At 41.1% G+C, this 16,951-nt stretch overlaps 2 protein-coding genes across 4 annotated transcripts; one reads left to right on the top strand and one right to left on the bottom strand.

Moving 5' to 3' along the window:
• Positions 1-605: 605 nt before the first annotated feature.
• cc2d1a (coiled-coil and C2 domain containing 1A) lies at positions 606-11,203 on the bottom strand. Its single transcript, XM_026359968.1, has 28 exons — positions 11,040-11,203; positions 10,709-10,779; positions 10,456-10,594; positions 10,200-10,303; positions 9,535-9,780; positions 9,098-9,419; positions 8,257-8,366; positions 8,076-8,148; positions 7,572-7,676; positions 7,345-7,472; positions 6,869-6,941; positions 6,651-6,784; positions 6,217-6,304; positions 6,035-6,111; positions 5,852-5,947; positions 5,114-5,236; positions 4,816-4,874; positions 4,085-4,201; positions 3,501-3,574; positions 3,360-3,418; positions 3,114-3,265; positions 2,898-2,988; positions 2,677-2,823; positions 2,031-2,162; positions 1,784-1,910; positions 1,610-1,686; positions 1,361-1,408; positions 606-1,270 (listed from the first exon to the last, which is right to left on the bottom strand). The coding sequence occupies exons 2-28, from the start codon at positions 10,763-10,765 to the stop codon at positions 1,238-1,240; spliced, it is 2,991 nt and encodes a 996-aa protein (XP_026215753.1). The 5' UTR covers positions 10,766-10,779; positions 11,040-11,203; the 3' UTR covers positions 606-1,237.
• On the top strand, positions 10,763-16,839 carry LOC113162026. Of its 3 annotated transcripts, none has more exons than XM_026359971.1 (8): positions 10,763-10,796; positions 11,599-11,660; positions 11,841-11,944; positions 12,058-12,836; positions 12,971-13,472; positions 14,534-14,658; positions 14,960-15,064; positions 16,673-16,839. In XM_026359971.1, exons 2-8 carry the CDS (start codon positions 11,627-11,629, stop codon positions 16,749-16,751), a joined length of 1,728 nt encoding a protein of 575 aa, XP_026215756.1. In that variant the 5' UTR covers positions 10,763-10,796; positions 11,599-11,626; the 3' UTR covers positions 16,752-16,839. The 3 variants fall into 3 exon arrangements, with proteins under 3 accessions (XP_026215756.1, XP_026215755.1, XP_026215754.1); XM_026359970.1 differs by lacking the exon at positions 10,763-10,796 and adding an exon at positions 11,292-11,433 and having other exon boundaries at positions 11,622-11,660; XM_026359969.1 differs by lacking the exon at positions 10,763-10,796 and adding an exon at positions 11,323-11,433.
• Positions 16,840-16,951: the final 112 nt, after the last annotated feature.

Here is a 16,951-nt window from a genome sequence, read left to right on the forward strand (position 1 = left end):
GGAATCTACTTCTTACAAAGTTTTATGAGATCTCCTTACATTACAGTCACAATAAGGCGTAATGTAGAGAGGAATGACAAGGATGCCTGTGACAGGGACGTCTACGGGGGAGCAAAAATAGAAATGAGCAATTACCCAGCCTCGCTGACACGTATTGGGTTGTCTTCCTGTGTGCAGACTATTCAGCATCCACTGTGGTGCCGCTAGAGAGCTCAGTGGGACAGAATGTTTTTTGAAATGAAAAATAACCGAACATTGACACAGCATCTGGTAATTATTTTCTAATCAGCAGCTCAGGGGCTATAATAATGTTAAAGAGTTTAAAGAAAATCTAAATGGAGCCAACATATTGCTAAGTGTCTGAATAATCTCTGAACAAATGCAAAGGAATTAGTGTGAAGACAGAAGATGAAGTTGACAACAAAGAAGAAACAGCTGATGATGAAGAAGAACCACCAATCCTTTGGCAGGGTTAAGCTTCTACTACATTCATGGCACGCTGTTAACACCCCCTCTCCCCAGCCCCAAAGGCGACTCTACGTCGTCTCCTTGGTGACATAAATACTAATCCCTTATTATGGGCTGTACGCTGCAGCGCCCCAAAGCCCATATCACACCACTCCAAACGAAGCAGATTACTGTAATCTGGGAACACTGGAGCAGACAGATTAGATTAAGCTCATTACACACATAAAATATGGGGAAAGGGTTAAAAACACCTCAGTCCACTGGTTAAACACACTTCATCAACATTTTGATCATTAATGGACACCAGCAGACTCTCTGACCTGGTGTAAAATATCAAACAGATCTTTTCACCAACAATTCTCAATGAAAAGATGAAAATTAAAAAACAAAACAAAACACAACACAGGTGCAGTCTGTTACAACATTAGAAGCAGTTCTCTGTAGTGTCTTTCTTGTGAAAGTGCAAATAAAGCCTGCCTCTCCTGTAGCGCTTTAACACATTTTAATGCTTGCTTTAATTTCTGTGTCCTTTTGACGCTCCATATTTTCTTGTAATTATTGTGGCAGGCGACTAACCACGAGTGACATGTTATCTGACTGATTAACAGAATTAGCAGGTAGTTTCATGCAGTTTTGAAAGAGATCAGCAGCACAGAATTGTGATAAAGTACCGATTGTAGTATTTGTATATGAGAGTGTATAAGCGCGAGAGAGATGAAATAACAGTACTTCAGCCAAGCCTCTGCTCCCTTTCTTCTTCTTCTTCTCTTCATCCAGTGCGTTTCCTTTTCAGCGATTCCAGCTGAACAGAGAGAAAAGGAGTGTAGTGTACACACTGTATATACATGAAGATAATGAAAACTTTTTTCATATTGAAAATGGCAATACTCACCTCACTCTCTACCATCTTCAGCCTGCCCAGTGAATCCTTGGCAGCGTCCTTATAAAAAAAAAAAAAAAAACTTTACTCAAGCACCCACACACACACACACACACACACACACACACACACACACACACACACACACACACACACACACACACACACACACACACACACACACACACACACACACACACACACACACAGTAGTAGCAACAATCATATTCATGTTACAGTCAAGTGTGACCCTGCACTCACCCTGTTGCCTTGACTGGAGTATTTCTTCACAGACTCAGAGAGTCCCTGGACAAAGCGGCGCAGCACATTTTCATACTCTACACATGTGATGACAGGAAATGTGGGTCACTTGCCCGAGAGGTTGAGACATAACAGAGGTTCAGATGTATACTTGTGTGTGTTTGTGTTTGTTACCTGTCAGCAGAGCAGGAGAGCCTCGCTCCAGCTGTGCTTTCTGCCACTGCAGTCTGTGTGTGACCTCTTTGTGTTGCTGGATGAGGTCGGTTGGTGGATCCCGCCGGTTCTTTCGGTACTCTGCAATCTGAGAGACGGGCAGAATAAGTTTGAGTGGAGCATCACGCCTCCAGGCCATTACAAGTCATTAGAGAAGGGCATGTTGTAGATGAGCTTAGACCACACAAACATAAACACACAAACATACCTTTCTTTCCAGCCTCTCCTTGTCATAGTTGAGGAGACTGAAACTGTGGAGTTTGTACTGTGGTGGGGAGCTGTTGGTGTGACTGCTCCTGCTGCTCACTTCATGTCCAGGTTTAGATGGAGGTGATGGAGCCTGAAAACATACAAGAGATTTCAATGAACTAACGCCATCAGTGCGTTTTGTGCTAGTTGTTGTATGTGTTTGTTACCAGCTTCCAAAGGCAGCTGCAGAATGAGAGAATGTTATTCAGAGGGCAGCAGCTCACGTACCACCTGAAGACTGGGTTATGCTTAAAAACAAATGAGTTTCTATGCTGTTTTGTCCAAACTTGGTTGAAGTTAGGGTGATAAATCAAGTTTTACAGCTTGGCCATGTATAAAAACCCTTAGTTGCCATATTGGGATTTTCTTGCAAGAGTTCCTTCTGCTCCTTCTGTTTTTATGCTCAAATCGAAATGTGCATAAAAATGGATGGAAATACATTTACAGAGAGGGATGAGACACGACAGCCCTTCAGTAGGGAATAAACTCGATGGAAGTTGTCGCAAAAACTGCAGGTTAGACACATCCCTTTGACAAATTCAAACACTTGAAGCCAGAGGAACAACAATCTACAGACATGCAGGTCAAGCAAACTAAAAACTCACCTTTTCCTTTTGTTTCTCTGGAGGAGACACTGGTTTGAGAATCAGCCACTTCTCTGTCACTGGCTGGATTTCTGCTCCTGATACAGGCTCTCTGATCTTCACTTTCACCTCTAACTTTCCGCCTGTGGCTTTACGTCCATCCATCACCTGTGAAACACAAACCCACTGTTGGATAGGTCTGGCGTGCACTATATTTATCTCTACTCGTTACTAATACTCACCTCAATTATCTCCCTCATTTCACAGTGGTTTTCCAGAGCTTCTAGCTTTAGCTGAGCACTGCCCACAAGCTTGTCTGTCTTAAACAGGCCTCTGTTCACAAACACACACATGAGAATATAACTGACAAAAGGTACAAATGAAATATTTACAGCACAGGTTATGCAGATACACAGGGAAGCTTCTGCCTATATTGCTCAGATGAAGCTGTGTTTTACCCTTTGTGGATAATTTCAAACTTGATGCCTTTGGATTGTACAACGCGTTTAAAGCTTCGGTGGTTGCGGTTGATATTGAGTTTGAACTGCTCTTTAAAGTCGGGACTGTTGGTGCCCTTTACTGTGCTGGTTTTGTCCCTCTGAGCCTCCTCCTACACACACAAAAATGAATTTATTAAAACAGCATCTGCATACTAACAGAGTAAATCATCCATAGTCTCCTCACTGAGTGAGACAGATTCTTACCGCGCTGGGAAAAGGAAACTCAAACTTCACACTGGCATCTAGATCGTTAGGTGAGACACCTGAAGGCAGTGAGGTAGGTGTGAGTACGCATACATTTGACACATTACTGCCTAGTTATTTCAAAGACGCAGATATGCCTACCAGAGGGAGCTGGAAGGTTAATGCCTCTGATGATGTACAGTATCAGGTCATTGGGTGTCAGGTTGGAGTTGCTCCTACAGAACAAACACAGGAGTCACTGCCATTCAGAACAAGCATCATGAGTGAAAGACATCAACCACTCAGCATCGTCCAGAGCCAAACAACTCTGAAAAATGAATGAGTCACTGTCAGAGTCACCTAGCTGTTAGCTTGGTATGATCCTGGAGCAGAGCCAGAGTGAGTCACAGTGAGTCACTCTGACTCATCTGCTGCTATAGATGGAAAAAAACAAACCTTTTCTTGTCCAAATAAATTTTGTTTTCTAAATTAAACAACTGATTGAGAATCATCACACAGCATTAACTAAAGGGGTTAAAATCCCATAACCAATGACTCTTGTATTTTAACTGGTAACTGTTTCAGGGATATCAACATCAGGATGGACTAATCATCTCCAGAGTTTGAAGGCTAAATAAAATCATCTTCCTTCTTTAACTTCTGTCCATGTCATTTAAAGAGAAAAATATAACAGTATGAAATCATCTGTTAAGAATTAAAATGTATTTTCTAGGCTTGTTTCTGACTTGATAGAGTTGAACGTCCTCTCCTCTGTGTGGCACTTGGGGACTGGCTGACCCTTAGCATGGGCGTTCTTCAGTATCTCTATGTTTTGCATACACTCCTCAACTAACTTCTCAGACCTGCAAAGAGACAGAGATGGATCTTACATACAAATGCTCACATATATGTCACAGTGAGATTTTGCAGCAAGGGGTTATTGCACAGATGGAGTTAGCAGTGCACCAAAGACCTTCTAAAGCAAACATATGTATTCCTGCATTTGTGAACTTCATCAAACAAATAATTTGTGAAAATGTTCTGTTTCTGGGCAATGATGACAAGGAAGTGTTGCAGCTCTTCCAGTGATGTCAAAAAGTGTAGGGCTCAATGTGTGACACTTAAATGTATTCACAAATATGTGAAGAAATCTGTGAAGAAAACAAGCAAAATATGCAGTGTGGCATGAAAGTTACACTGTGTATATTATGGTGATGAGCTGCTACGTGGAGGAAAAACAATAAAAACACAACCTCTGTGTGTGTGTGTGTGTTACCACAGTGGCAATATACATATATAAGGTTTGTTGAATAAACATTTACTGTAACAAATGTTGTAAAAAAAAAAATCAATTTCCTCTGATTGCTCATCAGTATTAACAAATATGTCACCTAAGGTTTTAGGTTTAAATTGCCTCATGTCAGCAGATAATATAAATTTACTCATATACAAACATACAAATAAGAATGTTTCTTACTTCAGAGCCTCAGCCACATTGCCCATGTCTATGAACTTCTGTGAGCAGTCCAGACATTTCTGTAGATTGAGAGGTGAAGAAGGTGAAGATCAGAAACATCAGAACAGCCATAATATAATAAGATAGGTATCATTGATTTGGTCAATTTATTAAAAAAAAGTACGTAGTAAGTGTAGTGAACTGTAAGGACACAATCATAACTACTACCAAAGCTACTGCTTTCATCAGTATAAGGGATCCACTGAGGCACAGCAAGATTTACATGGCACAACTGTGTAATAAATGTGCATTTCCTGACCTTGTGCTGCTTTCGTAAAAGATCCATGAGGCTGTGGTACTGCTCACTGGAGCGAGCAGAGAGAGGAGAGGTACGGGATCGACCCAGGGAAAAGTCATCCTCACTTACAGGAAAGCTGGGAATCTGTCAGGAAGGAGATCCAGTGTGACCGAAAAATAAACAATATTTTTAAAAATATGAGCTAAGAAAATATGAAGATTCAGACTCAGACATCACAATTAAGGCAGAAATAGACTCATACTCATAATCATACCAACTATGACTTAGTTTGACACTACAGATATTCCTTTTATGATTTTTAACAAAGAATCCCTGATCCAGCTTTCACCAAAATACTAAAAATGTCCTGTCAGTCAGTCTGTCTGCTGATGAACAAGAAGACAAACTAACAGAGGCACAAGCATAATATTCCTAGTAATTACACTGTGGGTCTGAGTCAGAGAGAGATACGTGGGTTATATGAAGCAATGATGTTAAATAAAAGTGAGGCAAAATGAAAGAAAGTCATATGGGATAAGTGGGGGAAACTGAAAATATGCAGATAGACTCTCTCTTCAACAGAGACTACGATGAGCACAAAGGTGTTTCAATTACACACCTTTTTTCCGTCTTTTCCTCTATTTCTATCACATTCTGTGTTAACACACTTCACATACAGACGTTCCTGCAACAACATTTTTAACACCAACCTCGCTCTCTATTGTCTTATTACTTTGCACTTGACAACATATTTATAACCTTGGTGATATCAACAGGTAGGCCAGACTTGGCAGCTGTGATCATGGGGTCAAGTCCCTTGGCATGTCTGAGGTGCTGTGCTGCTCCTGACATGTCCTACAAACAACCAAACAGCAGAAGAAGCATCAATCAAACCGCAGCAAGCCGTGGTAACAAAAATACAAAAGGAAGCCCAGTGTTTACCTTCATCTGTTTGGAACGCAGTGCTGCACGCAAAAATGCTTGTCGCCTTAGCAACAGGAAATCCACTTGCTGCTGGGCTACAAGGACAATTAAGAGAAAAAGAAGTGAAACTCTGCCTTGTGTAACACATTTGTACGTAGGTGTGCGTGTGCACATACACACACCTATCACCCCAAACATACCTTTAGGCCCCAGTTTGGAAGCTGAGGAGCCTCCAGGGGCCTGAGGAGCTGGAGACTTTGCTTTCTGGACCGTTGGATGAACTGCAGCCTGTTAAGGAAAAGAACAGGAAAATATGAGGTTAGACATATACATATACATACAGCATTGTTCTCTTAATTTTTTCAAATAAAAATTCTTTAAAAGCTGTCTTAAATATATTTACTAGAGAATTACGGTTTTGTTAAATTGCTACATGAATCTACTTCCTATGACAAAGATAATGCAAAAAGGAGAAGCTGCAGCGGGGAATTGAAAGAAAGTACTGATTGAATAATCTGCCAAGCGGCATGGCACACAATAAAGCATTGCTATGTTTGGTCCACGGGCAATTTAAATTTCCTGGCTGCACAATAACAATTTGACCATTTGGTAGTGTCTTTATGTTTTGTTTTACCTTGGCAGCCTCTGCTGGACCATCCTCTTCTTCATCTTCTGCGTCTGCATCCTGATTAGCTATTTTCATAGCAGTTTCCAGGACACCCATTAAGTTCTGCTGGCCTCCCTCTGAGCCCTGAAATGGGGGACAGCCTAGAAGAGCCACGCACACATGAATTAACCTTACACTGCACACTAGAAGTAAATAGTGAAACACACCTGGATTCAGAAAGTTACCTGGTGGCACAGGTAGATCAGACAGGCTGACAGGTCGTCCAGCTTTGTGAGCTCTGATGGCATCCTGATATTGCTGTTAAGACAGGAGGAGGGGGTCAATCAAAACACAAAGCAGCTTTCGCGCATACATGTTCACCCAGCCTTCAGTGGAATCAATGTCATGCAGAGGTTTCCTATTTTTTGCACAATGCCTTTCACCAACACAGACAGCAGGTTATTCTGGGAGACGAAATGAGCAATAGTAGTAGTTACAGTCAAGACAACAGAGGGTATTTCCAGTCAAAATAAATGAGTCACACCAGTTATTTAGGGAAGTAAGACACACTGGCAGAGTCAAAAACATAAGATTCATCACAAATAGTTACATTTTGAGAACACGTCACACATAATTTGTTGTAGTTTCAGCTGTAAAGATGCAGCGTACATCGTTAAACAGCTACTTTAGGTACTTTATATTTAAATGGCATAGTGAGTACCTTGACAATGCGTTCGTGCATGCGAGCCTTGCGATCATCTCCTTTGCTCTTGGCTCCCTCTGCTGCTGACTTGTAAATGTCCATCCTCTGCTGAAGGGCTTCACCCAAACTGCTGGGAGCAGGCAGATCTTTGCAAAGCACACACATATTTTTAAAATTCAGCAAATTACACTTTTCATCACTTGCAAGAAACAACATAAAAGGGTGGATAAGGGCTATTCTCTTACCATTAGTGGCCACCTGGGCAGGGGCAGGTGCAGGAGCAGCGGGGGCAGCAGGTTTGGAGAAAGACTGAGGAGGAGGAGGTGCACAGTGTTCTGCTGCTATGTCTCCTGCAAATGGTCAGACATCAGTGGAGGTGTGGACATGGGTCATTATAAATATATAAACTTCCAAGTCTAACATACCCTAATATATTAAATTTTAGGCTGCAAGTGGGATTAGTTTTCCTGTCCTCAAAAGAATAATTCACTTTAATGCGTAGTAAGAAATCCTTTTTTTCTTCAGATATCTACATCCAGTATAAGTATGAGGTTCCTGAACCTCTGCTGTTCTGGTCCAGGAGAGGAACAAGTATTCCAATACTTTATTTAAATTGTCCATCAAACTGTCTCAAGAAAATGTATAAAAATCACTTTTGGTTTTTAAATTTCAGCCGCTGAAGAAGTATAACCAATCTGGTTCAATCATAAACAAACTTTGTAAACCTTAGATAAGGTTGTTTCACTCACCTGGAGGAGGAGGTAGTAAGCTCAGGTCTACAGGTTCTCCCCTGTCCAGTGCCTCCACCAGTATGTCCAGCTTCTGCAAAAAGGAGATCAACCCTGCTTTTACTAATAAGCCTTACACACAAACAATACAGTTGTACAAAATGACTTTTTCCAGTGATGAAACCACGATTGGTTGTGGTACCTTGGCAGTGAGGTAGTGCTGTTTGGCCTGGTCAATTTGGCCACTTTGTTTGGCGTTTATGGCAGCCATCTTATACTCCCTCTGTCTGGACAACACTGCCTGCTTCACTTCTGAAAGGAGTGAAAAAATACACTATGTGTGTTAGCGTGTGCAACAACAGGACAAAGAGAGAGAAATAAAGAAAGAAAACAAAACAAAAGGCTAGATGGCCTAACCCAAACGCCCAGGAGGATCACTGTGACATTTGCATGTGACTGTGTGACTGAGCAGTAGCAGATAATGAATGCTGATTATGTGGTGTCTGTGCGGGTGTTTGATGACTGTCAAATAATCACTAATATAATGACCAAATTACCAAAGCTTCAAGTATTAAACATGTCATTTGATCAGCACGTAAAAAGTAAGTAATATAATGAAGAAAAGGAAGCAATTATTAAACAGCAACAACGTAGTTTTGTATTACTGGAAAAATACGTGTCACAGACAAAAGTGCTGGATAGAAACAAACTGAAAACATAAAAACTATTTTCTGATAGAGACAAATCTCATGTTTGACACCAAGAATGCACTATGTAACAAATCAACACAAATGTCAAAAGTGTTAAAAAATAAAATCAATCCACTCAAAAAAAAAAAAAGGTTTAACTAGGACACAAAGATAATCACTGTACTTTAATTGTGTCGACCTGTGACGAATAGTCTGATGAGGTTTAGGACCTTTCTTACCAGGATATTTTGTGGTGTTCTTTAGAGTAGACCCACTGTTACCAAATCTTTAACTCTTATATAAAAAGTAAACATTATTGAAAAGTGCACCTTTTGCTATTGTGTGTATTTTTACCTGAGTGCTGCGCATCGGGCTGGCTGGGGGTGAGAGGTGAGATTGCAGGTGTTTCTGGAGTGATGGCAGCAGTGAGAGCAGGCTTCTGGGGAGGGGTCAGGTGCAGCATTTTTTTATCAGAGGGTATTGGTGCAGCCTCCCTCAGAGGTTTCTGATTAGTGGGAGGGGAAGGCATCAATGCAGGCTCTGGCAGTTCTCTTTCCTTGACTGATTGAGACTCGGCAGTGACATTGGCGTTTCCACCAAGAGCAACAGGAGGTGGCATCTCATCCTCATTGACTGGCTTTCCTTTCTTTACAGATGTTAACATCGACTGTAATGTCTAGGGTTGAAGAGGACAAATACACAAAGTCAAGTCTTCCGTGTATGTAAAAACATACAAAAACAGACATTTAGAAAAGCATGTGAATAAAGCTTATATTAGATGTTTCTTTTACCTTTAAGCCACGGTCATATCGTCTGATCTTGCTAGTCTCACCCACAGCCTTGGCATTAGCAATGGCTGTTTTATACATTTCAATGCGCTCCAATATGCGGGACTCTAACCCTGTTGCCCCGCTGGGGGCAGCAGGAGGAGTAGAGTGGGATGCGAGGCTAACTTTGGGAGCAGCCGGTGTCATTGCAGGAGGTGATGGAGTAGAGGTTTGTTCTTCATCATCGTCCAAAACATCATTAAGTTCTGCCTATGTATGAGGAGACACATTTACAGTTAAAATGAAAAGCCAAATATTTAAAGAAATTCAGAATGTAAGCTTGGCACTTTTGTAAGTACAATAAAATAATATTTTACTAGTGTGTGCATTAATATTTTTTCTAATTTGTTCTGTAAAAAAATATAGTTATTAAAATGTCTTGGACCCCGAAATGCCATCTTCTAAGTAGATTATTTTGTCTGACCAACAATTTCAATTATATCCAGATATTCAAGAAAAGCAGTAAATCACACTGAAAAAGCTTGGGCCAACACTTTTGTTTTTTTTTTTAGCTGAAAAAGCCTGACAATTATCTTGAGCATTAAAATGATCAATACATTTTATGCCAACTTATTGATCGACTAATCACCTCCGCTCTAGAAAAGATAAAAATGGTGTGACTGTGTTACCAATAGATCTTCATCATCCAAATCTTCATCCCCAATGTCTTCATCATCCAGATCCTTCATACAAAGAGCTGCCATTCGCTCAATTTCAGCCATGGGAACAGGAGCTGAACATAAACAAATACATCAAAAGTGTTACTGAACTCCCACTTGCTCATTAAACCATGAGCAGTACATACTATTTTTAGCACAATCATGTAGACATGAAAAAAATGTAATATAGACTAGGACTGCAACAAGTGACACTTGTATTTCTCACCTCTTCCTTCACCTTTCTTCCCTTGTGGCCTCCCTCCTCCTCCTCCCCCCACCAGATTTAGCAACTCTGCTTCCAGAGCTTCATCATTTCCCTCATCATCCATCCCTCCGTCAGGGGACAGATCAAGAAGCAGCCCCATCTGAGACACGCAGAGAGAAAAGCTGCTGAATGGTAGCTGTCACTGAATTACCATTATTACTTTTAATCGTACATATCAAGCACACATGATATTATCAGACATGGTGGGTGTTACCTGTTTGGCTCGAGCTGCCCCTTGGCCCCGGGGAGGGGCGTTCCGACTGCGACTCATTAACTCTTTATGATCTAAAAGTTGAGGAAAGGTAAAATGAACAAAGTCACTGAAAAAAAGAAGGCAAGAGACGAACACGTATTTATCTGACAGCATTCATTTCTGTCTGTATCCAGTTAGCACTGACTTCAGTGGCAGCCGCTTTTTTGTTGTATTAATTCAAACTGTTTTAACTGTCTTGTATCGAGTTTCTGTGCTAATGTTAGCCAACAGCTAACTAGCACAACATACGATACCATTTGTCTGGCTTATGAATGTGCAGGCAGGCAGTTACCTGGTCAGTTTGACGAAGCAGGATGTTAGTGTTACAGCCAGTCGGGTCGGACTTTCGAGTCGAGTGCTGCTTGGACACAACAGGACAAAAGGCAGAACAAATAAATGGAAACAGATATAGTTTAACGTGTAGTTCGAGCTGTCAAAACAAGAATGGTAACCTGCGGAATTACTTCCTATATTGTGTCTCCAATGGCAACGCACACCGCGCTTTACGGCTAGACGAAACACGCCCATTACTGACGTAAACCTCGACGTATCGTTACGCCTCTGATGTGGTGGAGTCGGCGGGGAAAATATAATTGTTAGTTTGCTATGTAACATACCAACAAGTTGTAATTCAGTTAATTCGCATAAATTATTATTTGATTATTTGAACCTCAGCAAATACACAGGTAATAGCTGTAACTTTGTTCACCAAGTAACTTTGTTAATGTTAGCTAGCTTGGAAATACAGTTAGTGTTTATGAGGAAAAATAATTGTTATTAGCCAGCTATAACAATGGGACGGGTTTGTGGTGTCTATAAGCTATAATTTCCACACTCCCTATTATTTACAGTGTCTTTTTCTTCTATTCTTGAGACGAGATGGCCAAAAGGAAGGGAAGGTTCAACAGCAGTGGTAAGATAGATGCTCCTGTGCTAGAATTAAGCTAATACAGCTGTTGAATGAAAAATACAACTGTGTGATTTTCAAACAGCAAATTAAGTGACAGGTTCAGTTTGGCATTCATACTTTATTTTTAATAAGCTCATTGATGCCCTCCCCTTTTGATCGACTTGATCCTTATGTTTTGAGAAGGTGGAGCTCCACCCCAGCCTCGGTCACTCAGGTCAAGGAAGAGGGAATGTCCATGTGACGACATCACCCTGACTGTGGATGTTGAAGCGGCTCTCCATCAACAGGTAACTTGACTGAACAATCTTGTCTTGACATCAACAGGTGACTTGATGACTGAAAGAAAATCCACATTTTTAAGTGCAAATGCGGACAGATCATTAACCTTTTTACATTTTAGGACACTGAAGGAAATAACACGGCAGTACTCATTGCACCACCACAGTATCTCCAGTCCCCTGTGCAGGAATGTGCAATTGTTACAAATCAACTGGATCAGCTGGCAGAGCAGTCCTATCTTCCCAAACAAGGTGACTCCACTGAAGAACAACATGCAGAAAAAACTGTGAAATCTTGTGAAGGGCAAGAAGAGCATCCTGCCACCACCATCAACAATGATTCTCAGCTGCAGAGCTTTATAATACATCCTAAAAATGATACCAACAAGGGTGGAAAGAAGGAAATAGATCTGCAAGACATTACCAGATCATCATCTGATCAACATGGGGTGTTAAGCTCTGAAGAGGTTGACGCGGCCTGTGCAGCTGGTTTAGAGGAACAACGGGATGCAAAGAAAAACTCCCAGTGTAATTTGGGGAAAAATCATGAAACCAACCAAGAAGAACAAAGCAACATGTGTATGGCTGATGTTGAGGAAGTCACAAAGGAGTCAACAGTGGGATTACCAGCCAGAAAGAAGCGAAGAATGGGTATGTGTGGTCTGACGGAGAAGGAGAGGAGTCATTTTTTACAGACACAAAAGCGAGAAAATGGGCAGAATGGAGCAGAGAGGATCGAGAAGCAGCCATGTCATAACACAGCTGACGTTGAGGCTAAAAAAGGGATTATATCCACAGCCCTCTCGTTTTCCTCAGCTCTGTCCCACCCAGTAGACAGTGTCACATTTCAGGACAAGACAGAGATAAAATTACAGTCCAGTCACTGCGGAAGAGAAAACAGGTGAGAAATCCAGATTACATATGTATGTAAATATCTTTAAGCTAGTTTTCAGTCAAAAGACAGTGCTCTTAGATGAATTGCATGTAATGAATTACAGTATATTGTACTTAAAGTAACATTGTCAACGCACACAGGGCAGAAACCGAAGTCTGCACCACTCCCACAACATCAGATAGGACCAGTGCTTCGTGTTGCACAGAGGGAAAGAGCAGTGAGGCCGAAGGAGCCGCAGCACCTGATCCAGAACAGACTGATGAGCCAAAGTCAAATCAACCTACAGAGGAGAAAGAAGAGGGGTATTTGGAGAATGAAAAGCAACCGAAACCCGAGGAAAGTACAGGTGAAACACCTGTGAAACAAAGAAAAGATGGTGATGCTGGAGTAGACTGTAGTCCCGTATTCACTTTTGACACTAGTCTATCTCATGATGAAGAGATTGAGAAAAAGAAAGATGGGAGTGAGGCACCACCTCTGCAGGTGCAGAGCGTGACCAGGACAAGAGATGAGATGACGGGTGACACCCAAGCTGAAGCTGATTCTGCCTCCACAGACACCAGGCCAGGAGGATTCAACTGTGGCTGTGTGGAGCCCTGTGAGGCTACAGTGACACCTAGTAACTCAGAGAGGAAAGACAGCGTGAGTGATGGGACATAGGGGAGGAAACAAATAAAATATAAAAAGTAAATGTGCTTCTCGTCATAATAAATAGAATATTATTGGGTTTTGAATTGATTGTACGAAAACAGCAATTTGACAGTGTTACATTTCCAGAGCATATGATGGGTGTGTTTCACTATTATCTGACATTTTATACACCAAACCAGTGGTTCCCAAAGTGCAGGGATATTTGGAAAAAAAGTAGGGTAGAGGGGCTTGAGGACCAGGTTTGGAACCACTTCACTTCCACTACTTTAAAATTGACAAAAAAATTAATTGCACAACTACAAATGCAGCTTTGGGTTAGCAAATCCAGAGACCAGTCAGTGAAACAAGATGTGAGATTTAGGTTAGAGCTTCTTTGACTCATATAATTTTCAGTTTGCTAGTTGCAGTGTTAATGAGCAGTGTGTGTGAAGAAAAAAGGGAGCCATACCCACATAAAATCATCCCAACAGTGAAGTACAGTGGAAGAAACATCTTGATTTGGCGTTTTGGAGGGGGAAAATAAATTCCCTAGTCAATCATGGTATCCTGCAGGATAATGTTGGGGGGGTTGTCCAACAGCTGGATCTTGGTAGAAGCTGGTTGTTGTAATGACTCAAAACATTTGGTAAATCTGCTACAGAATGGTTGTGTAACTGTAACTGGCCTAGTCAGAGCCTAGGCTTCAGCCCAGTAAAGCCGCTATAGACTGATCCATCTCTAACCCTAACCCTAATCACAACGGATGTCCTAATAATATGGCTGAGCCAAAGCAGTTCACTAGAAATAACGATCCAAAGCTTCTGAATGTTGTGCAGTTCTGATCTGTACTGGAAGTGCTTGTTTGAAGTTATTGCCACCAGCACTAAATTCTAATGGTCGTGTTTAGTAACAAATTGTGTGTAATTGGCTTAGGCACCCTTTTTTTGTGTGTGTGTGACTTAGATAAAAATCAGATCACATTTTATGACCAGGCAATGCCTCAGGTTTTTTTCTTTTCACTGTTCTTAATTATATCTTAATGTTTTACAGATGTTTTCTTTTTGTCTACACAGCCTACTCCAGATGTTGAACCTGCTGCTGGTTCCACCACTGTAAACAGCGAGCAGACTCACACTAGAGACATCACTGCGTACTTGGATTATGTATCAGACTCGCAGTTGAACTCCATTCCTCTGATGTAAGAAAGTAGGAAGGGGGGGTAAAATCTACAAGGGTGCTGAGAGTGCTGTGTAGAAAAGGAAACGTTGGGAAGCAAAGGATAGAAACACCCAGCGTAAACACACTCAAGGTTTAGCTCATTTAAAGTTCAAGAAAGCCCATGTGGGTGTCAACACATAGCTTAACAATTTAAAAGTGACAGGTTGTATACTGAAACAAAATAAGTAATATTTTCTCTGACATATAATAAAGAACACAAGAATAATATACTTTGAATACATACAGATATTTTCCTTATGCACATTTCTTCCCCCATTCAGTGAGGAGGCGACGATGGCGAGAGAGGAAGATCCTGGTTTCTCATACTGTCGTGAAGATGCCACAAACCTGATCTGTGGGCTCATCACAGAACTCTCCTCGCTCAAGTTAGTGACTTAAATTCTCCTTTTTAATCCCCTCTTCTTCTCTTTTTTTTTCCTAAACTTCCTCTGCATCTGTCTGCTTGCCTTGTCCTGAGTTGAACTTCTGACTTAGTCAGTTTCATCATTTTTTCACATCCACACACTCTTACATAATAATTGGCAGGAGTGTGGTACTGTAGAGGCTGTTTGGCACCTTTTGGGAGGGACATGGTATCTTGTCTGGCCAATCACAAAAGATTTAAACTTTAGTGTCTGAGAAACCCCAATGAAGCTGATACAGTTTACTGTAGGTTTCCAGTAGGGAAAACATTGTCAGTGTGTGCTCAGCAGTTAGGGAGAAAAATACACTCTAAAAAATTAAGGCAACACTTAATCATCACAGAATAACAGTGTCAGTTAAATTTCAGGAATATTAATTTCTCTTTATCTCCTCTTTATGAAGCACAAGTGATTAGGGAGTTTCAACTGCTTTGGTGCAAATGAAAGTGGCAACAGGTGCAATGGAGAGGAAAAAGCGAGATAAACCCCAAAAAGAGGATGGTTTTATATGTGTTGGCCACCAACAAATGCTCTCTCCCTATCCTTCTAGACTGATACTTCTCAAGTTTTGTCTTTGGCTAGTGTCCTTGTCACTACTGGTACTATGAGGCAAAATCTGCCACTGGGGCCTGGTTCTCTTCACAGATTAGAACAGGTTCACACAGAGCATAAGACAGGCATGAAAGGGTCTAGAGATGCTGTGGTGAACATTATACTACCTGTAAGATCATCAAACATGGTGACCACCACCATGTTTTGTGGTGAGTCAGTAATGGTCTGGGGAGGCCATGCCATAGCCTGTGGTACCCTGATTGCTAAAATACTGGGATTAAAAGGCGGAGTGGGCTCTGGATTCCTCCTCTATTGTGCAGGACAATGCCCAGCCTCACAATGTGGCCACAGTGTGTAGACAGTGCCTGCTCGATGATGGTACTGATGTACCACCCAAAAGATCACTGAAGCCCTGATCAGCCAGGACACCATTCATCAACTCATCAGGAACCTGCCCAGACATTGTCGGGTGTTCATATAGCCGATCGAGGACCACGGATGCTTCTGAATCACATTTAGTTGCTATAATTCCTACTTGAATGAGCCTGAGAAAATTGTTTCTTTGATTTTTAGGGTGATTTTGAATACAGGTTATACTTTCCATATATCATTGTTATATCAGTTTGTTCTTAGCACAAGAAGAGATATATATATATATATATATATATATATATATATATATATATATATATATATATATGTTGATAACCCATTTAACTATTACTGACAGAAATGTAGTTTGATCTGTAAATGTGAACAGTAAATTGACCCCCAATTTTAGTGTTCCTTAGTTGGACAAAATGATTGCTGAACTGTCCCATGGTCAGCTGTTACTTCTTCTACAGGTGAGCAGATAAAAGATTTGGCATCTGTAAATTTTCATTTACTGTAGTTTCCTTCCCTGTACTCAGCCTTTACTTAACATCTTTAACCTGTTTGTTCCAAATATTATAGATCAAATATACTGAAATGCTCACAAAACACATTATTAGCATTTATCCTCATGTCGCTTTGTTCTAGTCGAAAGGTTATGGCCACACACAGGGAGCTGGAGAACCTGCGTCGGGGTAATAAAACGTCAAGAAGCTCCATACGTTGAAGATTTGGATCCCAAACCTGAGTTTATGGTGTGCCACCAATTTGAATATTTCTCTTTGACTCCAATTTCACTTTTCTTGCACCAGTGACAGCTGGAGAGTTCGGTGTGACCACTCGGATGTTCTAGGTCCTCCTCAATAAAGCTTGTTGTTACTGTTTAAGTCAGTTGTGTTATTAGCTTCATTAGATGCAAACCTGCCC

The sequence above is a fragment of the Anabas testudineus genome, chromosome 1 (assembly GCF_900324465.2).
Source record: "Anabas testudineus chromosome 1, fAnaTes1.2, whole genome shotgun sequence".
NCBI lineage: Eukaryota > Metazoa > Chordata > Actinopteri > Anabantiformes > Anabantidae > Anabas > Anabas testudineus.

Excerpts from the sequence above, each read along its gene's own strand:
- cc2d1a (XM_026359968.1), bottom strand. The coding sequence starts at position 10,765 with ATGAGTCGCAGTCGGAACGCCCCTCCCCGGGGCCAAGGGGCAGCTCGA. Across the intron at positions 6,942-7,344 it reads TGCACGAACGCATTGTCAAG|CAATATCAGGATGCCATCAG; the intron begins GTACTCACTATG and ends CTGTCTTAACAG. Across the intron at positions 3,575-4,084 it reads AGGACGTTCAACTCTATCAA|GAGCAACTCCAACCTGACAC; the intron begins GTCAGAAACAAG and ends TTTGTTCTGTAG.
- LOC113162026 (XM_026359971.1), top strand. The coding sequence starts at position 11,627 with ATGGCCAAAAGGAAGGGAAGGTTCAACAGCAGTG. Across the intron at positions 11,661-11,840 it reads GGGAAGGTTCAACAGCAGTG|GTGGAGCTCCACCCCAGCCT; the intron begins GTAAGATAGATG and ends TGTTTTGAGAAG. Across the intron at positions 12,837-12,970 it reads CACTGCGGAAGAGAAAACAG|GGCAGAAACCGAAGTCTGCA; the intron begins GTGAGAAATCCA and ends CAACGCACACAG.